This window comes from Typopeltis vanoorti, chromosome 11, assembly GCF_054136105.1.
Source record: "Typopeltis vanoorti isolate ZY-2024b chromosome 11, IOZ_Tvanoo_1.0, whole genome shotgun sequence".
Taxonomy (NCBI): domain Eukaryota; kingdom Metazoa; phylum Arthropoda; class Arachnida; order Uropygi; family Thelyphonidae; genus Typopeltis; species Typopeltis vanoorti.
In genome coordinates this window covers 37,966,618-37,985,603 of record NC_143559.1, presented here as the reverse complement: position 1 = coordinate 37,985,603, position 18,986 = coordinate 37,966,618, and the positions used below count along the sequence as shown (strand labels likewise).

At 33.9% G+C, this 18,986-nt stretch overlaps 1 protein-coding gene across 1 annotated transcript in view; it reads right to left on the bottom strand.

Moving 5' to 3' along the window:
- Positions 1–3,572, bottom strand: part of LOC150101449 (ras-related protein Rab-4B) — a 72,493-nt gene extending 68,921 nt beyond the window's left edge. The window contains exon 1 of the mRNA XM_090400883.1: positions 3,393–3,572. Within this exon, the coding sequence (XP_090257009.1) occupies positions 3,393–3,408 (16 nt within the window). The 5' untranslated portion in view covers positions 3,409–3,572. The remainder of the gene's footprint in view (positions 1–3,392) is intronic.
- Positions 3,573–18,986: the final 15,414 nt, after the last annotated feature.

The window sequence follows — 18,986 nt, the reverse complement described above, 5'->3', positions numbered from 1 at the left end:
TGATTTCAACACAGGTTTAGAATAGTTGGTTTTCCATTGTGGATGGATGTACTCAGTTGAACAGTTCTAAAAAACACCAACAAGGTAAGGACCCATTGAAAATTGACACCAATCTGATCATATTTCTAAATTTCAGGAATCAACGTGAAACACTTGGGATATTGGTATTTGGATTGAAAATTAAGGGAACATAATATACAAGTCATAAAAGTCAATGTTTCCGAGACCACTGAATAGTATATCTCATTTAATGAATTTAAGATGAGGCATAATCATCTATTGAAATCAGAGATGGCCTTTGAGAACTTATCACCAGAATGCTATTTTGCAATCTGTGTATGGAATGTCAACAGTTGGGTGACAGGGATCACATAGCAGAATATCTTGGTTGATCATGCATATTCTAAATTAGTAAGGAGAATGTCAAATATTTTCTGATTATTATTCATAGTATTATAGCAATAGTGGCTGTAAAACAGTATAAGACTTAGCAGAGAGCAGACTGTTTTGAATGAGATTTATTCATAGTGATAAGTATGACTGATACTTACTAGAGCTAAGACGTGTGCAATGGTTGCTTTACTTCTATCCTGCAATCAACTGTTCATGGAAGTTAGTTGATGTAGACTGCTAAATATAAACAAGATGACTTTAAAAAATATATTATTTCGGTTTTTTACTTCAAAATCGATTCTCATCTGGAATAGTATTTTAAATGCATAAAAGTGTGTCTCCATCTCAAATGGAGTTGTGAATAAGGGATCTTCTGTCATATTTATATGTATCAAAGCCTTGAAAGCCAAGTTCACTACAGAAAACATTCACAACTGGACAAGATTTCTGTAAGAACAAATGTTCTCTTTGAATTGGCTGACTTAAGTTTTCGAAATTTGGTACGTAACTTGCACCCATTTTTAGAGCCATTTTTAACAATCTCAGTACCCTGTTCAAAATTCAAAATAGTTTTCAAAATAATTAAAACAATTATCACAGGCAACAATTACTGAAACAAACTGGTCCATTTTTTTGAAATTGTTTTGACAGTCAATGTAAATGAGAGTAATGATGAAAGCCAACTTTTTAGTCTTTCAGTTCTTGCTTTTGATTTTTTTTTTTTTTTAATAATGGGTGAAATAGTATTGACTTATGAACAGTCACATGTTGCATTCTATCTATCTCATGACTTTCAGAAGTCTGACCTCATTTTATGTAGGCTTGTCTGTATAGAATGACAATGTCATCATTTGGAATGACATGGAGAAGTACACATATTGGTTGCTTTACTTCTATCCTACAATCAACTGTTCATGGAAGTTAGTTGATATGGACTGTTAAATATAAACAAAAATCATAACTGTGTTATATTGATACTTCTGTTTAGTTACCCAATTATAGTTTCCACATCCAACCCAATGTTAGCTTGTAGATTTTTTTGGTGCTTAGAAAGTAAATTCTGTTGGCCGCAGTATTAATTTTACTTCTCATGATGAATCTTGGCACCACAGAGGACTGATGAAGATGACAATTATACTACACAACAAATAAGAAATTATGTTCTTGTTTAACTTGTCCAATGTTTAGAGATAGTTTCAGATCTCACATTTCTGATTTGAAAGATAGAACTTGTTTGTACAGTTCTGAATTGTGTCATAACGGTACATGTTGTCCATCCACAATACTCAATGTACAACAGGCAATTATTTGTTAGTGAGGTTGATGTAAAAAAAAAAATATATATATATATATAAATAAATAAAAGGGGGATCAAACTTTTTTGTGCTTCCTGTTGTGACTAAATATCACATCTGATGAGGATCTGAACCACCAGATGTGAAATAAATCCTCCATCAGCATTTGTAGCATGACAAATGATTTGTAGTACTGAATGTAGTTCCATTCTGTGCTATTTTTAATTTGGATTTCAACATATAAAATAATAGAAAACCTCATATCAATAAATTATAGCTAAACTAGAAAAACCAGAGGTAGTGTTCATCAGTATTTATACTCCAAGGTCTTTGTGCTATCTGCAGTCTGACAATTAACCCAGATGCTACAATGATACAGATAAAATATTGCAGTCATTAAATGATTTTCATTCATTAATCTGTGCATTATTTCCCTCAAATTTACAAAATTTTGGATTCTTTTCAACAACCTCCTTAGTGTTGACAGCATTACTCTTTGGTAAACAGAAAATGTATCAGAAATTTCTATTTTCATACATTAGTGCATTTTGTTAACTTTAAAGGTGAATCTTGTTAAACACAAAGCAAGAAAGATAATGGCTACAGGCATGATGAACCACCTGCCTTTTCCATAAAGAAAGACTAACAAATACCATACATACAAGCAGTTCTTGATTTCTAGGAGAGGATAAAAACATTACTTGTGAATGAACCGAAGAAGTGGAAATGAAAGAGTAATAGGCATCAAGTTTATACTTAATGGAAGAAAGCATTATGCATCTTAACACTTACAAGAAGGCAATAATGGGTGTTGGCCTTTTTTTATTGTTGGTTTATTATCCATATTAAAGAACGCATACATCGAAAGTTTGCATTAGAGGTTTTTTTTAAAAAAAATTATAATTACGCAATATATAAAAAGAAATGACGTTTCAACCTATCATAATTACGTAAACTGACGCAAATAATTATTTGCAATGCACAGTCCTTGACTTGCAGAAAATAATTAGGCGAAAAAAAGTGCTGTAGAAATTTGACAACTCACCTCAACTACATATATTTGGGTACGGCAGGCTTGATGTTAAATGGCAATACCAGATCATATATAAAGCTGCATATGAAGCTGATATACTCTTTGTGATGTGAAATATGAATAATTCGATGGAAAAACTAATAAGTACTGAATAAAAAACAAGTTATCTGAATATAATCACGTTGTGTATGTTCAGATACATTTCGATCCATAAACTGGTTCTTCCCACCCCCTATCCAATAAACACCTACGATGAACTTTTTGTGCATACAACAGATAAACAAAAACAATTAAACTATGAATTATACCTATTTGGTATCTTGCGGTAGCATGATAGTAGAGAAATGACGCTAGCCCTCTTCCATAGCATGTTTTCTACTTCTACAGAAAACATTCTATGTAAACACATACACACACACATCAAAAAAAAAAAAAAAAAAATGAAAATTAAGAAATGGAGGACTGTTTTCCCTCTTATAATTTAATTATTAATATGAGTGAGTTAAAATAGAAAATGCAAAAATGGAGGAAATTCGATCTCGTTATAATTAGGATTGAATGATTTTAAATATAAAATTGACAACACTCGTTTACAAACATCATATAGCCTTATAGGCTTAGTACGATAATTAAAACTTTGCGTTACTCATACTGCTCAACAAGGAACTTACCATAAGATTCTGACATATCTTCTGTATGGTATCCACTGCAAAATCCAGTGAACCAAAAAAAAAAGTACGGTCACAATTGTCAAAACATCTAATTCACTACACACAGGAAATGCCTTGCCATCAATCCCAATTTCACTTCAGGATTGACGTCATTTTGTTCATCCTTAAGCTCAAAGCGCCTCTCTTGTAAAACAACTGTAAAGTGAATCGAACAGATGCGACCTCTGAGATTACAAAAATTGGAAAATTTTTGCTTGCCAATAATTATTGTAGAATCAAAAAAAAGTATGCAAAAAGTTATCGAGTCTATTTCCTCAACTGTTCATAAGTCGATACTATTTCGCCCAAAATACTTTACTTAAGAACTGACCACTTTGCTTAAGAAATATTATTATCCCTTCGAAGGAACACGGCCTTGCCGTGGCGGTAGGGTTTGCGTGCTTCAGTGATGTTGAGTGCTATTCTGATGGTAGCATAGCTGCCAGCAGGGCCACCCTTGTCAGACAGGTCTCAACTGAGGAGCCAGACTAACAGTGTTCCATCTCCCATCTTAATGGTGAAAAGGAAGAATAGATCCATACCGGATCATCAAGGACTGCGTCATATGTTGGGGATCCTTGGCATCAGGCGACAAGTGGACTGCAGAACCCATTTTTCCTTGCTGGGCAGGAAGCTGAAAAGCGACTGGAAGAAACCAAACGTAAAAAATGGACTGTAGAAGAAAACAGAGAAGTTATGAAATATTTTTACAGATCGACACCAGAAAAACGAGGTTTCAGAAAGCGTATGCATTTAATTTGGAAACAAAAATTCCTAGAATCTGCAATAACAGAACAAAGAATTATGTACCAAAAGAATTTTATTTTCCATAACAAAATATTTACTAAACTTGAGCTGCAAGAGTTACGTAATAAAGCAACAAATCCAGTAACAACAAATCAACAGGAGGTAGCTATATCAAACTTTGGAATTCAACTAAGTAAACATCAAGTTGACGACATACCTCAGAATGTTTTGACAGAAGTGCAGTGTAAAATGAAGTCAGGGATATTGGATCATATGATGTCCATAAATGACCATATAAAAATACCACCATTAAAAGCTTTACAACAATCTAAGCTAAAACAGCTCCTCTTAGACGCAAATGCTGTAATTGAAATCATCACAACCAACAGTATAAAGGAAACAAATTAGCTCCTATACAGCACAGCCTATATCATTTCAGTGAAGCTTGGTTGCAAACCGAAAGAGCAAAAGCCGAGGATGAAACAATCTGCACCATGGAAAATCCAGTTAGAACGAAAGGTCAACAAACTTCGAGCTGATCTAAGCAACTTAAAGAGTTTTAAAGAAGGACGGCTGAAAAATAATAACATGAAAAACAAACTGATAACACATATAATTTGACGACAAAGCAATTGCCGAAGTTACCGAAGAGCAAAAACAAAGAATTACAGCGACTACACAGAAAATTAAAAGATATGAAGCAAGAATAAACCAATATGTGCAAAATATGCAATTTTGACAGAACCAACGTCAGTTCATTCAGTCTTTAGAGAAATACAAATGCAAACCATCATTCACCAGGAAAAGAAGAAACACTCAAATTTATAAAGTCAATCTGGGATAATCCTATTGAACACAATAAAGATGCTTCATGGATTAAGGAAATAGAATTAGAAATGAAACAAAAACAAATGCAAAATGTCATTATCACTAAAGAAATGGTCAATGCTCAAGATAGAAAATTAAAAACTGGAGTGTACCTGGCAAAGACGAACTACATGATTTTGATTTAAACATCTAACCCAGGGGTTCCCAACCCTATGCCCGCGGTCACCATGGCGCCCGTCGACCAATTTGTGTGTGCCCGCCGCTGTTCAACCGTGTGCCTTATAGTTTGAAATAAACACGCAACAATTCATGGCATGCTATATGACGTATGCGTTAATGACACATGACGATGCGCGTCTACTTCACATTGTATGCGTTAATTATTATTATTATTATTATTATTATTATTATTATTATTATTATTATTATTATTATTATTATTATTATTATTATTATTATTATTATTATTATTATGGGCAACTCCAAGGAGTACTTAGACTCATCGAGGGATAACACATTAAACGCATACAATGTAAAGTAGACGCGCATTCGAAGTTGTTCATTCCAGTTTAAGAACTGGAATGAATAATCATCATATTCTCCTAATTATGAAGCACTGGCCAATGAAATGCAATGCCAAAGATCACACTAACTTACATATATATATTTAACTTTTTATATAATGTAAACTTTTAAGTAATAACACATTTGATTATAATGTAAACTTTGTATGTATTCATTTAACAAACGAATTCAAAAAATTTGCTTGAAATAATGGATGGCGCCCGTCGCCCTATCGGTATTTTAGAATATGCTCTTCTTCTTCTTCTTATTGTGCTATCTTCTATCGAAGGTCAGCGACCATCTTGGCGAACAAACTGCGCTCTTGTGCTAATCTGAGCAGTTGTGCACTGCTCTTTCCTGTCCACGTCTTGATGTTGTCAAACCATGATGTTCTTTTTCTTCCTCTAGTTCCTTTGCCATCAATTCTTCCTACCAAAATAGTTTGTAGAAGTTGGTATTTGCTGTTTCTCATGATGTGGCCAAGATATGATGTTTTTCGTTTCTTGATTATTTGTACAAGATGTTTAGCTTTGCCAATGGATTTTAAGACATCTTCATTGGTAATTTTTTCTGTCCATGATATCTTTAGCATTCTTCTGTATAGCCACATCTCAAAGGCTTCGATTTTCTTGATGGTTGTCGCCTTCAATGTCCATGTTTCAACTCCATAGAGCAGAATAGACCACACGTAGCATTTCAGCATTCGGCATCTGACTTCCATGTTTAGGTCTTTATTGCAGAATAGTGTTCTCATTTTCATGAAGGACTGCCGTGCAACTTCAATCCTTGTCTTTATATCTATTTCTGGATCCCACCGTTCATTAAGCCAGCAACCAAGACATTTATATCTTGACACTTGATCAATATTTTTCCCATTGAGTGTCAGTTTCATTGATGAGGCTGGATGTTTGCTGATGATCATGTATTTTGTCTTGTTGATGTTTATATTTATTCCCATTCTTTGGCTTTCTATGTATACTCTGTCAACGAGTTTTTGGAGATCCATAATGTTATCTGCAATTAGCACGGTGTCATCTGCATATCGTAGGTTGTTAACAATCTTTCCATTTATTGTGATTCCCTCTGGACATTCTTCCAATGCTTTTTTAAAGATTACCTCTGCATATATGTTGAACAGGAGTGGTGAGAGCACACATCCTTGTCTCACTCCTCTTTTGATGTTAATATCACTGGTGGTAATGTTGTCTAATTGAACAGTAGCTGACTGATTCCAATACAGATTTGTTATTAGTCTTATGTCTTGTTCGTCTAGCCTTAATTGTTGATGGATTTCTATTAAGTTAGTGTGTCTGACTTTGTCGAATGCTTTTTCAAATTCTATGAAACTCGCGTAAAGACAGATTTTTGTTTTTCTATGCATTTTTGTATCAATATTTGGGTACAGAAAAGGGCCTCTCTCGTACCAAAACCATTCCGAAAGCCGAATTGTGTTTCACTTAGAGTTTCTTCATTTTTTCTATAAATGCGATTCTGAATTACTTTCAAAAATATTTTTAATGTTTGGCTCATTAGACTAATAAGTCTGAAGTCACCACAGGAATTCGCTTTGGGTTTCTTTGGGACAGTGATAAATGTAGATTTGAGCCAATCTGATGGAAATTCATCACTTTCGTATATTTTATTAAATAGTTTTTCAAGAAGTTTGATGTTATCTGGTTCTATTAATTTTAAAAATTCTGTTTGCACACCATCTGGTCCACTGGCTTTTCCTGTTTTACTTGTTCGTATAGCATTCTCTAATTTGCATTTCATGATTGCTGGTACTTGACATAAAAGGTTCGGAACCCCTGATCTAACCAGTCTACATGATCGAATGGCAGAACAATTTAATTATTTGTTGCAGTCAGGCTCAGTGGAAAACTGGATGATATCTGGGCCCACGTTTCTCTTCATGGAAGATAAGGGTGCAGACCCAATTAACCACCACCGTCCAATGACATGCCTACAACTATGCTTAAGCTGTTCACTGCAATCATAGCAAATTCCATATATCAGTACTTATCAGATAATTAGATTTATCCGATTGAACAAGAAGGCAATTTTAAAAAATCTAGAGGAACAAAAGACCAGATCCTTATTAATTAAATGATTCTCAGAAACTCAAAAATACGAAAAACTAACTTAAACATGGCATGGATAGACTACAAGAAAGCATTCGATTCCCTCCCACATTCCTGGATCCTAAAATCAGTACAAATATTTGGAATTAGCAAAAACATATGTTCGCTTCTGGCGGCTGCTATGAAATCATGGAAAACAAAATGAGCGATTTGGAGATATCAGCATTAAACGTGGAATTTCCCGAGGTGATTCCTTGTCACCATTGCTCTTCAACATTTCTTTGATACCTTTATCTATGATTCTGAACAAAACAAAACTTGGTTATGAAATTCATAAATGTAATATAAAAATTTCCCATCTGTTGTATATGGATGACTTGAAGTTCTATGGAAAATCGGCCCAGCAAATAGATTTTTTATTGAACACAGTTCCTGGTTTCAGTCAGGACATCAAAATGAATTTGGTTTAGATAAATGCGCAATTTTATCTATTAAACGAGGAAGAATTAATGACAATAGCAGTTTTAATATTGATCAAGAGAAATATATAAAAGCAACATCAGCTGACGAACATTATAAATACCTAAGAATATTAGAAGCCAGTGATATTCTCCGCTCGAAAGTTAAACAACGTGCAGCATCAGAATACATCAAAAGAGTTAGAAATATTCTGAAAACAAAACTAAATGGATTAAACACAATTACTGCAAAGAATTCTTGGGATATACCAGTGATCCGATACACAGCTGTCATAATAGATTGGACAAAAGAACACCTGGACAAACTAGATCGCAAAACTAGAAAACAAATGACTATGCATCATGCATTACATCAACGAAGTGATGTTGACGGGTTGTACCTACCGAGGAGAATAGGTGGGCGGGATCTGCTGCAAGTGAGACAGACTGTGGAAGAAGAAGAAATGGTTTAAGAAATTACATCGACAATAGCTCTGAGTCTGTTTCCATAACTGATCATAAGTCGATACTATTTCGCCCAAAATACCTTACTTAAGAACTGACCACTTTGCTTAAGAAATATTATTATTATTATATTTAATTATTATTATTATTATTATTATTATTATATATTATTAGTGCTATGATGAACTTGAAAGATAGATTGTCAAATCCAGAGAAATTGCCATATATTATTATTATTATTATTATTATTATTATTATTATTATTATTATTATTATTATTATGTGACACCTCCGGGGAGTCTAAAGACTCATCGAGGGAGAGTGTGCCAACAGCATCAAACGATTGATCCCCCTTCTAACTGCTACTACTTCCGCACTCAAACTTGCTTAACTTTTTTCGTGAGCCATTATAGTAGCAGAGGCTCTACCAATCGACCAACCTTTGCTGGCGCCAATTTGTAGCCAATTTGAAAATAACATTCAAGAGGAATCTTTATTTGGGCTTTTTTCAAATGAAGATGAGTTAGCGGATCTATTATGGAGGTAGCAGGGTTTTTTCTCACTGTAATTCTGGATTTTCATCCCGCATACAGGCAAATCGGTCATGAGAACACACGCAATTTGTCGATAAAAATACTGTTGGTGATGGTGATAATGGGTGGTACATGCCGTTATTGGTAGCTGTGTGTAGTGAGAGAATTAAGTGGTAGGAGAGAAGGTGTGATGTTTGGAGTGGAATATGCCCTCCAGCGATAAGTCCTTGCACTCCTATCTAATGCGCTTGCATTAGAAAATTTTTAAATTACTTTACATTATTTAAATTTTTAAGGGAAGTAAAAATAAGCAATTTAAGATGATTTCTCTTCATTGTCCGTTTTATCAAGGGATCATTAGTTCTAGTGTTACAAAATGAAATCTGTGTTTTGGGGAAGCAACCTTAAGAAACTTTCTTTTCGTCTTTCAGTGTGCAAATGATTTCAAGCTTCTTGTTTTTTTCCAATGAAAGCCACTTCCAGTTATTTTTTTCTAAACTTTTTCAGTTACAAAGATTAAGCTAATAATAATTTTTGTATAAGCAAGATAAGTGTCTTCGAGTTTCCTTAGCACTTTTATCTGAGTCTCCAAAGTGGGTAACTTAAAGAGAGATAGAGAGAGAGAGAAGTTAATAAAATTTAGTTTCGGAGATGGAAGAAGGAAAGATTTTAAAGCCATTATTCAGTAGTAATAATAACAAGAAGAAGAAGAGAGTAAGTTGTGAGTAATATTACAACAAGGAGATAACTCAGATTAAAAAAAAAAAAAAAATCTGACTACATTAGCTTGTTCAGTCAGCACACCAGTTAGCAGATTTTACTAACGGTAGATGAATTTTTTTTTTGCCCTTCTGGAAATTGAGACATATATATAACCCTTCACATTATTACAGACAATTATATGAATGTTAGGTTATAAACACAAAAGATATGAATTATCTTCCAAACACTCTTTCCTGAAAGCTTTGGTTCAGGGATATCATGAGCTCCGAATCAGTGGAAGTTTCAAGGAGAGAGAAAACTGTCCAGATGTCTTCAAAGAATTCGCTATAGCTAAAGAAGCTCTGTCCATTATCTTTGGAGAATAAAAGAGACTGGAAAAGTATTTTTATATATTTTATTTTTAAAAAAATACTATTCTAACTAGACGTTCGGCCAACTTATAGTATTTTTTTGTTTGTCTATCTGTTTCTTTTCATACATATTCCTGATTCTTCGTTCTGTCTCCTCTATCTTTCCTGTTCCTTTGTGTTAGCTTTTTGCTCCAACAGATGTTTCCTTTTTTCCCCACTGTTGAGTTAATATTATAATTAAATTTATTACAAGAATTGATTTTGAAAGCTTTCGTTCTTTCGATATGATACCAAAAATCTCAGAACATGATACATTTTTGTAATGTCTTCATAATCAGGGCCTGCTTAACAAGGGAAGCAGCCAATGCATCGCATAGGGACACCTTCTTCAAAGGGCGCTGAAGTGAGTAGTGCATTTAGTGTAATTATTTAAATTTAGATTTAGTGCATTTTAGAGTAATTATTTAGAGCATATCCACATTTATTAAATGTGGATATGCATTAAATATATTGTAATAAATATTGCGACTTTTAATAACATTTAGTAAAAATTGCAAGTTGTTCTTCACTATGTGTAGTACAAAGCTGAGGAAGCACTACACAGGTAGGGCGTCGCATTACAGGGGATACCCTTACACTACCGACTTTCTTTTTTTTTTAAATGCAGCGCGCATTCGCCAGATAGGACGTGAGGCGTGCACGTCCTATCTGGTGTATCCAGCTTAAGCTCTATTACCAAGTGACATTTGGCATTCTTTGTAAATCATTGAATTGCTGATTGCTAAACACAGAGTGAATGTGTAGTTAATTCACACATGAGTAAGAAGATTCAAAATTTAACCTAACGGGGCCGCCTCGTGCAGTAGCATATTTTGCCGCCCCTTCTCCCTTATTTTTCGTATAGTTTATGCCAACTTTGCCGCCCCAAAAAAACTTGTCGCCCCGTGCAAATGCACTTCTTGCACCGTCGGTAGAGCTGGCCCTGTAACCTATGGTTTACAAATGAAAGAAAAATTTATGCATTTCTTTAAGTATTTATTTTTATTTACATTTATTTTTTATGTCTTGCTAAATTTTTTGTTCAATAGAGTTTTTACTTCAGAGTGAAACTCAATTATAAATATCTACTCTATCTAATTTTCTACTGGTTTGTAAGTTTTCACGGACAGTATTCCATATCTATTAGTTCATTTTGACGTTTGATAAAAGAAGTAAGCCAATAATATTGTTGCATATCAACCGAAGCAGTTACTTCTAATTCCGGACTATTTTTTTTTTATTTTTTACAATCTACAATCATTTATTCAGCTCTCTGTTGACATCCTAAGTATTAGAAATTCTATTCTATATTATAGAATAGAATTTTTATCTATAAATTAATATTATTTATAAATTATAAATTAATATATAAATTTATAAATTAAAATTATAAGAGCCTGTGTAGCTCGGCAGACAAGTATCACTACGAAGTAAAGCTAAAATTTGCAATCAATACTTACTCTCAAAGATATGGTACCTCATAAACAACATCAACTACAACGGTAAAGAAGTAGACAGAATACACAGAGAGTGCGCAAAATTCATCTGAGGATCCCGATACGAGCCCATCAGAAGATCCACGATATTCCACGACATTGAGGCTGGAGGACTCGGCTTAATAAACGTTTACCTAAAAACTCTAAGTGCGAGAGCGAAAATCATGGAAAGTGAGCTTACACAGAGGAAAAGGCGTGGAGCGCATATATACTATACTATACTATATGGAGAAGATAATGCCCGACAAAGTAATATGTTCCCTTCCATATTCGAATGGTAAAACACAAAAAATGTTCCACGAGATCGCGGAAGGTTACAACTTTATTAATAAATACATAGGAATAAACGAATTTTTGAAGATGAGACCTAAAGCTGCACCCATCAAACTCACGCGCACAGTTATAACCCCACCACAACACCGGGAGATTGAAAGAGGCATATTAAGACAATCAAACGCACTTAAGAAAGCTTTCAGTCTGCCCATAAACCCCAAATTAAAAAAACCTTCTACTACAAAGTACACCACGCTTGTTTGCCAACAAAAATATAGTGCACAGCGAAAGGGATCCCGCTTCAAGGCCCCGCCACATGTCAGTTTTTCCCCCAACCAGAAACACTTTATCACTTAATGATGTATTACCCACACACCTCCCGAATATGAAACACCGTTCAAACACTCATAAAACACAAAGAACCCATAACAGAACACGAATTATTCTGGTTAAACAAAGGTACTATTAACACAACTAAAGCAATCATCATCATAACAACAATGTACTCGATATGGACATACAGATGCGACAAAATTTACGGAAGGGAAACAGGACCAGACATACTCAGGAAAATAAACAACATGTTAAAAGACACAATCACAGATACCATAAACAGAAACAAAATAACCAAACACCAATGGCGGCAAATGGATCTCATCTCAGAATTCGAAGAACAACTGCAGATCATAGAAATAAAAGACTCACCATAAATACAAAACTTAAAACAAAACCATACAAAACTTCTTGTAGAACGCGAAGAAATAAAATAAATATACCTAAGCTAAAGAAACACATATAATATATTTTCTCATTAAGCTGTATAACCACCTGTATATTAATTGCTTTATACTATAATTGGTTGTAGCCTAGTGTATAATAATGGTCAATTATGGAGATTGTAGTTTAGTTTTATGTTTCAAAAATGTCAATGACAATATATATAATGGAAGAGCTTGACCACATTTTAATGATGTATGATATGTAAAGTAATTATATGCATTTTTTTAAATATGATATATGTAAATAACACTTAAAGTTCTACGATAAGTTCATAATGTATGAACCAAACCTTTATATTTTTAAAACAAACATTACGCAGGTTTATTAGAGAAGAAATTATTTAAGAAGTGTTTCCTAACACGACAAAAAAAAAAAAAATATTGCACAAACCCAATACCGCAAACAGTTAAATGTAACTACATATAGAAACAAATATGATTTATGAAATAGTAATAAAAATGTTAATATGAGTGCTTAAGATGAAATGACAACAATAATTAAGATAGAATGTATGACACACTAAATTAAAAAATATATATATAAAGCTCAGATGAAGCATAAGGACTATAGGAAACAGAAAGCACTGAGGAGATTATCATGAAAAAAAAAAAAAACTGTATAAACACAGATAATATACACAATGTGAAACCATAAAGAAATGTCAAAGAAAAATGCCAATTAGAATGAGAATACTATGCACAGCATGTATATAATTGTAAATAGATGAAAAATAGGATGTAAAAATAGTAATTTAAATGTTAATATAAGTGATTAAGATAGAATGATATCAATGCATGACACATTGAAGAAAAAAAAATGCTCAGATGAAGTATAAGGACTTTAGGTAACGCAAGGCACTGAGCAGATTATCATGTAAAAAAAGATTGTATGAACACAGATAATAGACACAATGTGAAGAAGAAAATATAAAGAAATGTCAAAGAATAAATGCCAATTAAAATGAGCATACTATGTACAAAATGTGTATAATTGTAAATAGATGTATATATATTTATTCCTATTCAGATTGTACATAGATGCTTTGTTGTTAATAAAATATATGTAGCTCAGTAGAAGTGGCGTTTGCACTCTATAGCGCTTGACCGCACGATGAAAGGATTTGGTGGTTCAAATCTTGTCGCCGACTACAGGAAATTTTTCTAAGCCTTTTTTCGGCCAGTTCCCTAGTTAGTCGATCTCTGGCACGGGCTAGCGGGTTTTTCCTCACGGAAATTCGGGTTTTTCGTCCCGTAAACTCAAGAAAATCGACCGTCGGACCCACACTATTTTCAGACATTAAAAATATTATGTTAGGGTTAGAGACCACGTTATTTATAAAATAAGCGGCACTAGCTTACCGCCTTCTTCACCGCGTAGCGATGATTCAGTGATAGCCCTGGGCCAGCTATCTTTCTGATTGGCTACCAGTGGAGATTGAACTGCCCACTCAGTCTCCAAAAGTCAGATAGGGTAAACGGCCCCGCCTACTCCCTATACGGGAACAACATAGGCGTTAGCTGATTTTTTTTTATTCTATATTATATTACAGATTTAGATATACTGCTGCTGTTTGAGAACAACTCTTTCTGCTTTTATAAACAAGACGTTAAATTGCATTACATTCTGGTTTCAAGGAGGGCCTGTGTGGATTCCTTTGCAAAGGTCTAAGCCAGTGGTCGCCAAAGGGATCGATATCGACCCCCTGGGGTCGATATGACATTGTTAGGGCTTGGGAGTCGATAGAAAAATATAAGACATCATTGTATGAGTAATATTTAATTCGGTTAACTTGGATTACCTCCATGACAAAAGACATGGAGGTAATGACAACGCAATTAAGAGTGAATCGTGGGATCAGTACCTCCATCTTACAGGTCCTATTCATGGACCTGTAAGATGGAGTAAGGTCATGAAAATAGTTACTGAGGCCAATCAAGTAGGCCAAAACGATGTATTTACCAATAAACGGATGTTGGTGGTTCCTGTCGGCAGGTGCAGTGGGAGCGAGATTGCAACACGTGCGTGGTTCTTATTTACTGATACTTACAAGTATTCGATCCCAGTCTCATTTTTGCGCATTGACTACAAGTGAGCGTTAATATTCTAAAATTCATCAACATACATATTATAATTCAATCGTTATTCATTCACGAACTAAACTTCTCTATGTTGAAGAGTTGAGCAGCGCTGGTAGTAATACCAGTGATATTAATACCAGTAGTTTATAAATATCACTAGTAATACCAGTGATATTACTAGTGATAGTAATAGTAGTAGTAATAGTAATAGTAATATAATAATAAATACTATATTATACATACAATAAACACTGTAACTATAAAATAAACAATCTAGAAACTCACATGAGCGTCTGTTTTGCTTGTCCTATTATAATTACGTAATGGTAAAATATAGGGAGTCGATAAAAAGTCAAGAAACTCTTGAAGGGGTCGACGGGTAAATAACTTTGGCGACCCCTGCCCTAAGCTCTTAGGGTGAATGTGGCAAAGTTTTGCTCTATGGTGATCGGCGACTGGAAAAAGGAACCTGGAATACCGGCGGGAATATTGAGAAAAAAAAACTAATTGCCAGTATTAGAATAGCAATTCAAATTCCATATACATACATAGATCAATGGATAGATCTGTATGAAGCCATATTAAAAAAATAATAATAATAATAATATGCGAAATAGACAGCTTTCTGTGAGAAGAAAAGCTAAGATTTGCAATATGTACTTAGGCTCTCAACTGTAGTATAAAATACATAACATTCCATACCACGGACAATGGGCAGATGAAATTCATAGGCTCTTTGCGATATACACATGGAGTTCACAATATGAACCAATGCGCCGTTAATACTGCAGTTATGGCTTTAATATACTCCTCAAAAACATTGATAATTAGAGCCATACCTGCAGTAAAAGCACATAATAAATCATACTGAGGAAACGCAATTGCTTTTCTACAAAAGTACCTTCCTGACAAAGTCATTAGGTTTTCTCCATTCGATCAAAAAAAAAAAAAAGACCACCAAGAATGTGCACTGAAATGACTGAAGGATACCGGTTTATAGAAGAAAATTACGGCATTGAGAAGTTACTACATACCAAATCAAGACCAATATATATGCAAAGCTATTAGAACCATTTTTCCAAATTCCTCAACATCGAGAACAAAAAAGTTCACGACTTCCAATAAGTCCGTTCTATAAAGCATTTTTCTTTATAGTTCATCATGTATGTTTGCCAATCAAAATGTGGGTTGTGGCAAAAGGAATGCCGTTGGATGGTCTTGCAAACTGTCAATTCTGTAAACGGCCAGAAACGCTTTACCACATGATGATTTATTGTAAAAAAGCAGAAAAAATTTGGAGTCTTGTGAAGCAATGGACGCCACAAAATCAAATAATAAATGAAAGCCTAATATTCTGGCTAAACGAGAAAAAAATTAACCAGAGTACAAACAATCATAATTATTATAATTACGTATACTATTTGGACGAACATGTGTGACCATATATGACACAACAGGTGGTGAAAATATCCGAAGGGAACTCTATACTTTTGGAAAAGATGAATGCAGGGGAATGGGAGTATTAGGAATTCACTTCGCATCAAATTAACCAAGGCTACCTTTCAGATAGATGAACAGGAAGAAGAACCTTTATATACATTTCGTGTGTGTGTGAGAGAGAGAGAGAGAGAGAGCATCAGTTAACAAGACAATTTATGGAATACTAAGTGAAGTTTAAGAAATCAATATGTGCAATCAAATAACAGTTTTTAAAAATAGCTAACAATTAAATAGTTAATAACAGTAAAACACAGGTATTAAGAGTTCAAACCTGAATGTAACTAATAGTGTAATTGGTGTCATGTAACTATTCACTGTTATGACTAAGAGAAGTAAATTCACAAAATGAATTAGTTGTAATGAATAGCAATACCCTTAAGTATATGCAAATACATGATGTATCAACTCATGATCTATTTATTTTTACTACTATGTATTTATTTGTTATTGGTTTAATAAAATATACTCAGTTGAAGTGACGCTTGCATCCTTTGTGCTAGGCCACTCGAAGTTAGACTTAAGTTTTCAAGTTTAGCCGCTGAATTGTTCTAAATCTATCTTCGACCGACTTCCGAAGTAGTAGATTTCAGGCACAGGCAAGCGGGTTCTTTCATCTGGGAAACGCGGGTTTTTCGTTCCATAAACTCAAGAAAATCGACCGTCGAACCCGCATTATTTCAGACAGTAACATATCGTTTTAGGCTTAGGCATGCGATGGCAGCACTTGTCTGTCCGTCTCTTCATCGGTGGGTGCCCGCTTACAATTAGCGACTAGTCATGGGTCAGCTATCTCTGATTGGCTACCAGTGGAGATTGAACTGCCCATTCAGTCTCTGAAAGTTAGATAAGGTTAAAAGGCCTCGCCTACTCCCTATAAGGGAATAAAAGGCGTTAACTGATGTATTTTTTTTAATCTTCTTTCAAGGCTAATTTTAAATCATCGGAAAATTATATTCAGTAGTATTTCAAATGAACTGGCAATTGAAAAACGAAACAAATTATTATTATTGTTATTTGTAGAGTGCTCAATGCAATAATAATCACGCTGTTTCTTTACTGTTAAAATAAATCTTTCGTGGGTGGAAGCAACATAAGTATATACATATGATGAAATTATCTGAAACATGTCCTATACAGAATTGATTAAAATTTTATGTTTGTTTTGAAGTATTCTGTCTCCCTCTCGTTGCCACGACCACTTAGAAACTGAATTATAAACATCTACTTTCTTCTAATTTCGTATTTCATACTTTTCACGTTTGTATGTACACTTCACGTTTGATATGATTAAAGATTTTCATATTGTTATCTATAAAGCAAAGTCGTCAAAGGGAGTCTTCAGGCAATCTGTGAAATATTTTACGAAATTTGGTTTTGACATAATCTGGAACGACGATGGCCCTTTTTTCCCCAAAAAATATTTCAGATAATTATCTTGAAGTAAGTTCTTCGAGAACAAATAAAATCTATTGTTGACTAGACAAAATTAGCACAAAAAATGACATTGGCTCTCCAAGTAATCAATATTTAAGTGAAGAAATTATGCATAGATCTGTTATTTTGTCCTGGCATTAAAAATTGTACAATAAAATGAGGAAACAAAAATAAAACTAATTTCTTTACTTTTAGTCTATGCAATATAACTAAAAGTGCAGTTACCCAGCACAGAACAAGGAACTGCGTTTCTTGTTATAGGCAACTGAGACCAGCTATGATCGCGAGATAATCTATCAAAGTATTCTCTTCAGTGTGAAGAATTATCGCACCTTCTAATGGACATGTCAACCAAATTGCTTCTTATTCATGTTCTTTCAACAGATAGCATGCATTGTGTTCAGATTTTGCTGGACCTATATAGAGCCAGGCCAGCTGGGAGGTTCATATATGTATTTTTCAAAGTTCCGACAATTTTATATAAAAATATATATGTTTGAATTTTTTAACCTTTATAAGTGCAATTATAAAAAGTAAGTGCGCTTAACTTGAAATTGCAACGGGGCGCCAGGACCTCTAGAGCTAGCACTGTTCGTAATCAGAATTAATTTAACTTTATCAACTTGAAGTTGGTTACAAATATATAAAAAAAAAAAATAAATAAATAAAGGAAAGGGACACCTGGCACCATCACAGAGAGATATCCCGCATGGATAAAAAATCTTATTCGTGAAACGTTGGAACGGTTCGACGGCTAGAAAACACTAGCAACGTAGGTGGGTAAGTGTTAGATGATACAGAAATAATACGCTCTAGAGACCAAATATAGAACTTTTCAAGTCATTTCAAACTTTTAACCATTCAAACAGCTACGGATAAATTATACCAAAAATATACTCTTCATATCTGTACTTTTTCTCTAATATCCAAAGGTTATATTGACTTCAATGAACACTTCGCGCCCATGTAATTATGGGCCCATATACATGTCAACTACGGTACGGCGATTTAATAAGCATGATTGATGTGTAATACTGGGAAATAAAAAATCGTCTATAACCAAAAAATATTCAAAATAGAGTGAAATTCAGATAAATGGCCTATAGGTTCAATTGCAGATTTCATCTACTGTCATATTTTGAAATCCAATAAAAATTTGAATAAATAAATAAAAAAAAAATCTTTAGTATCGTTAAGACATCATCC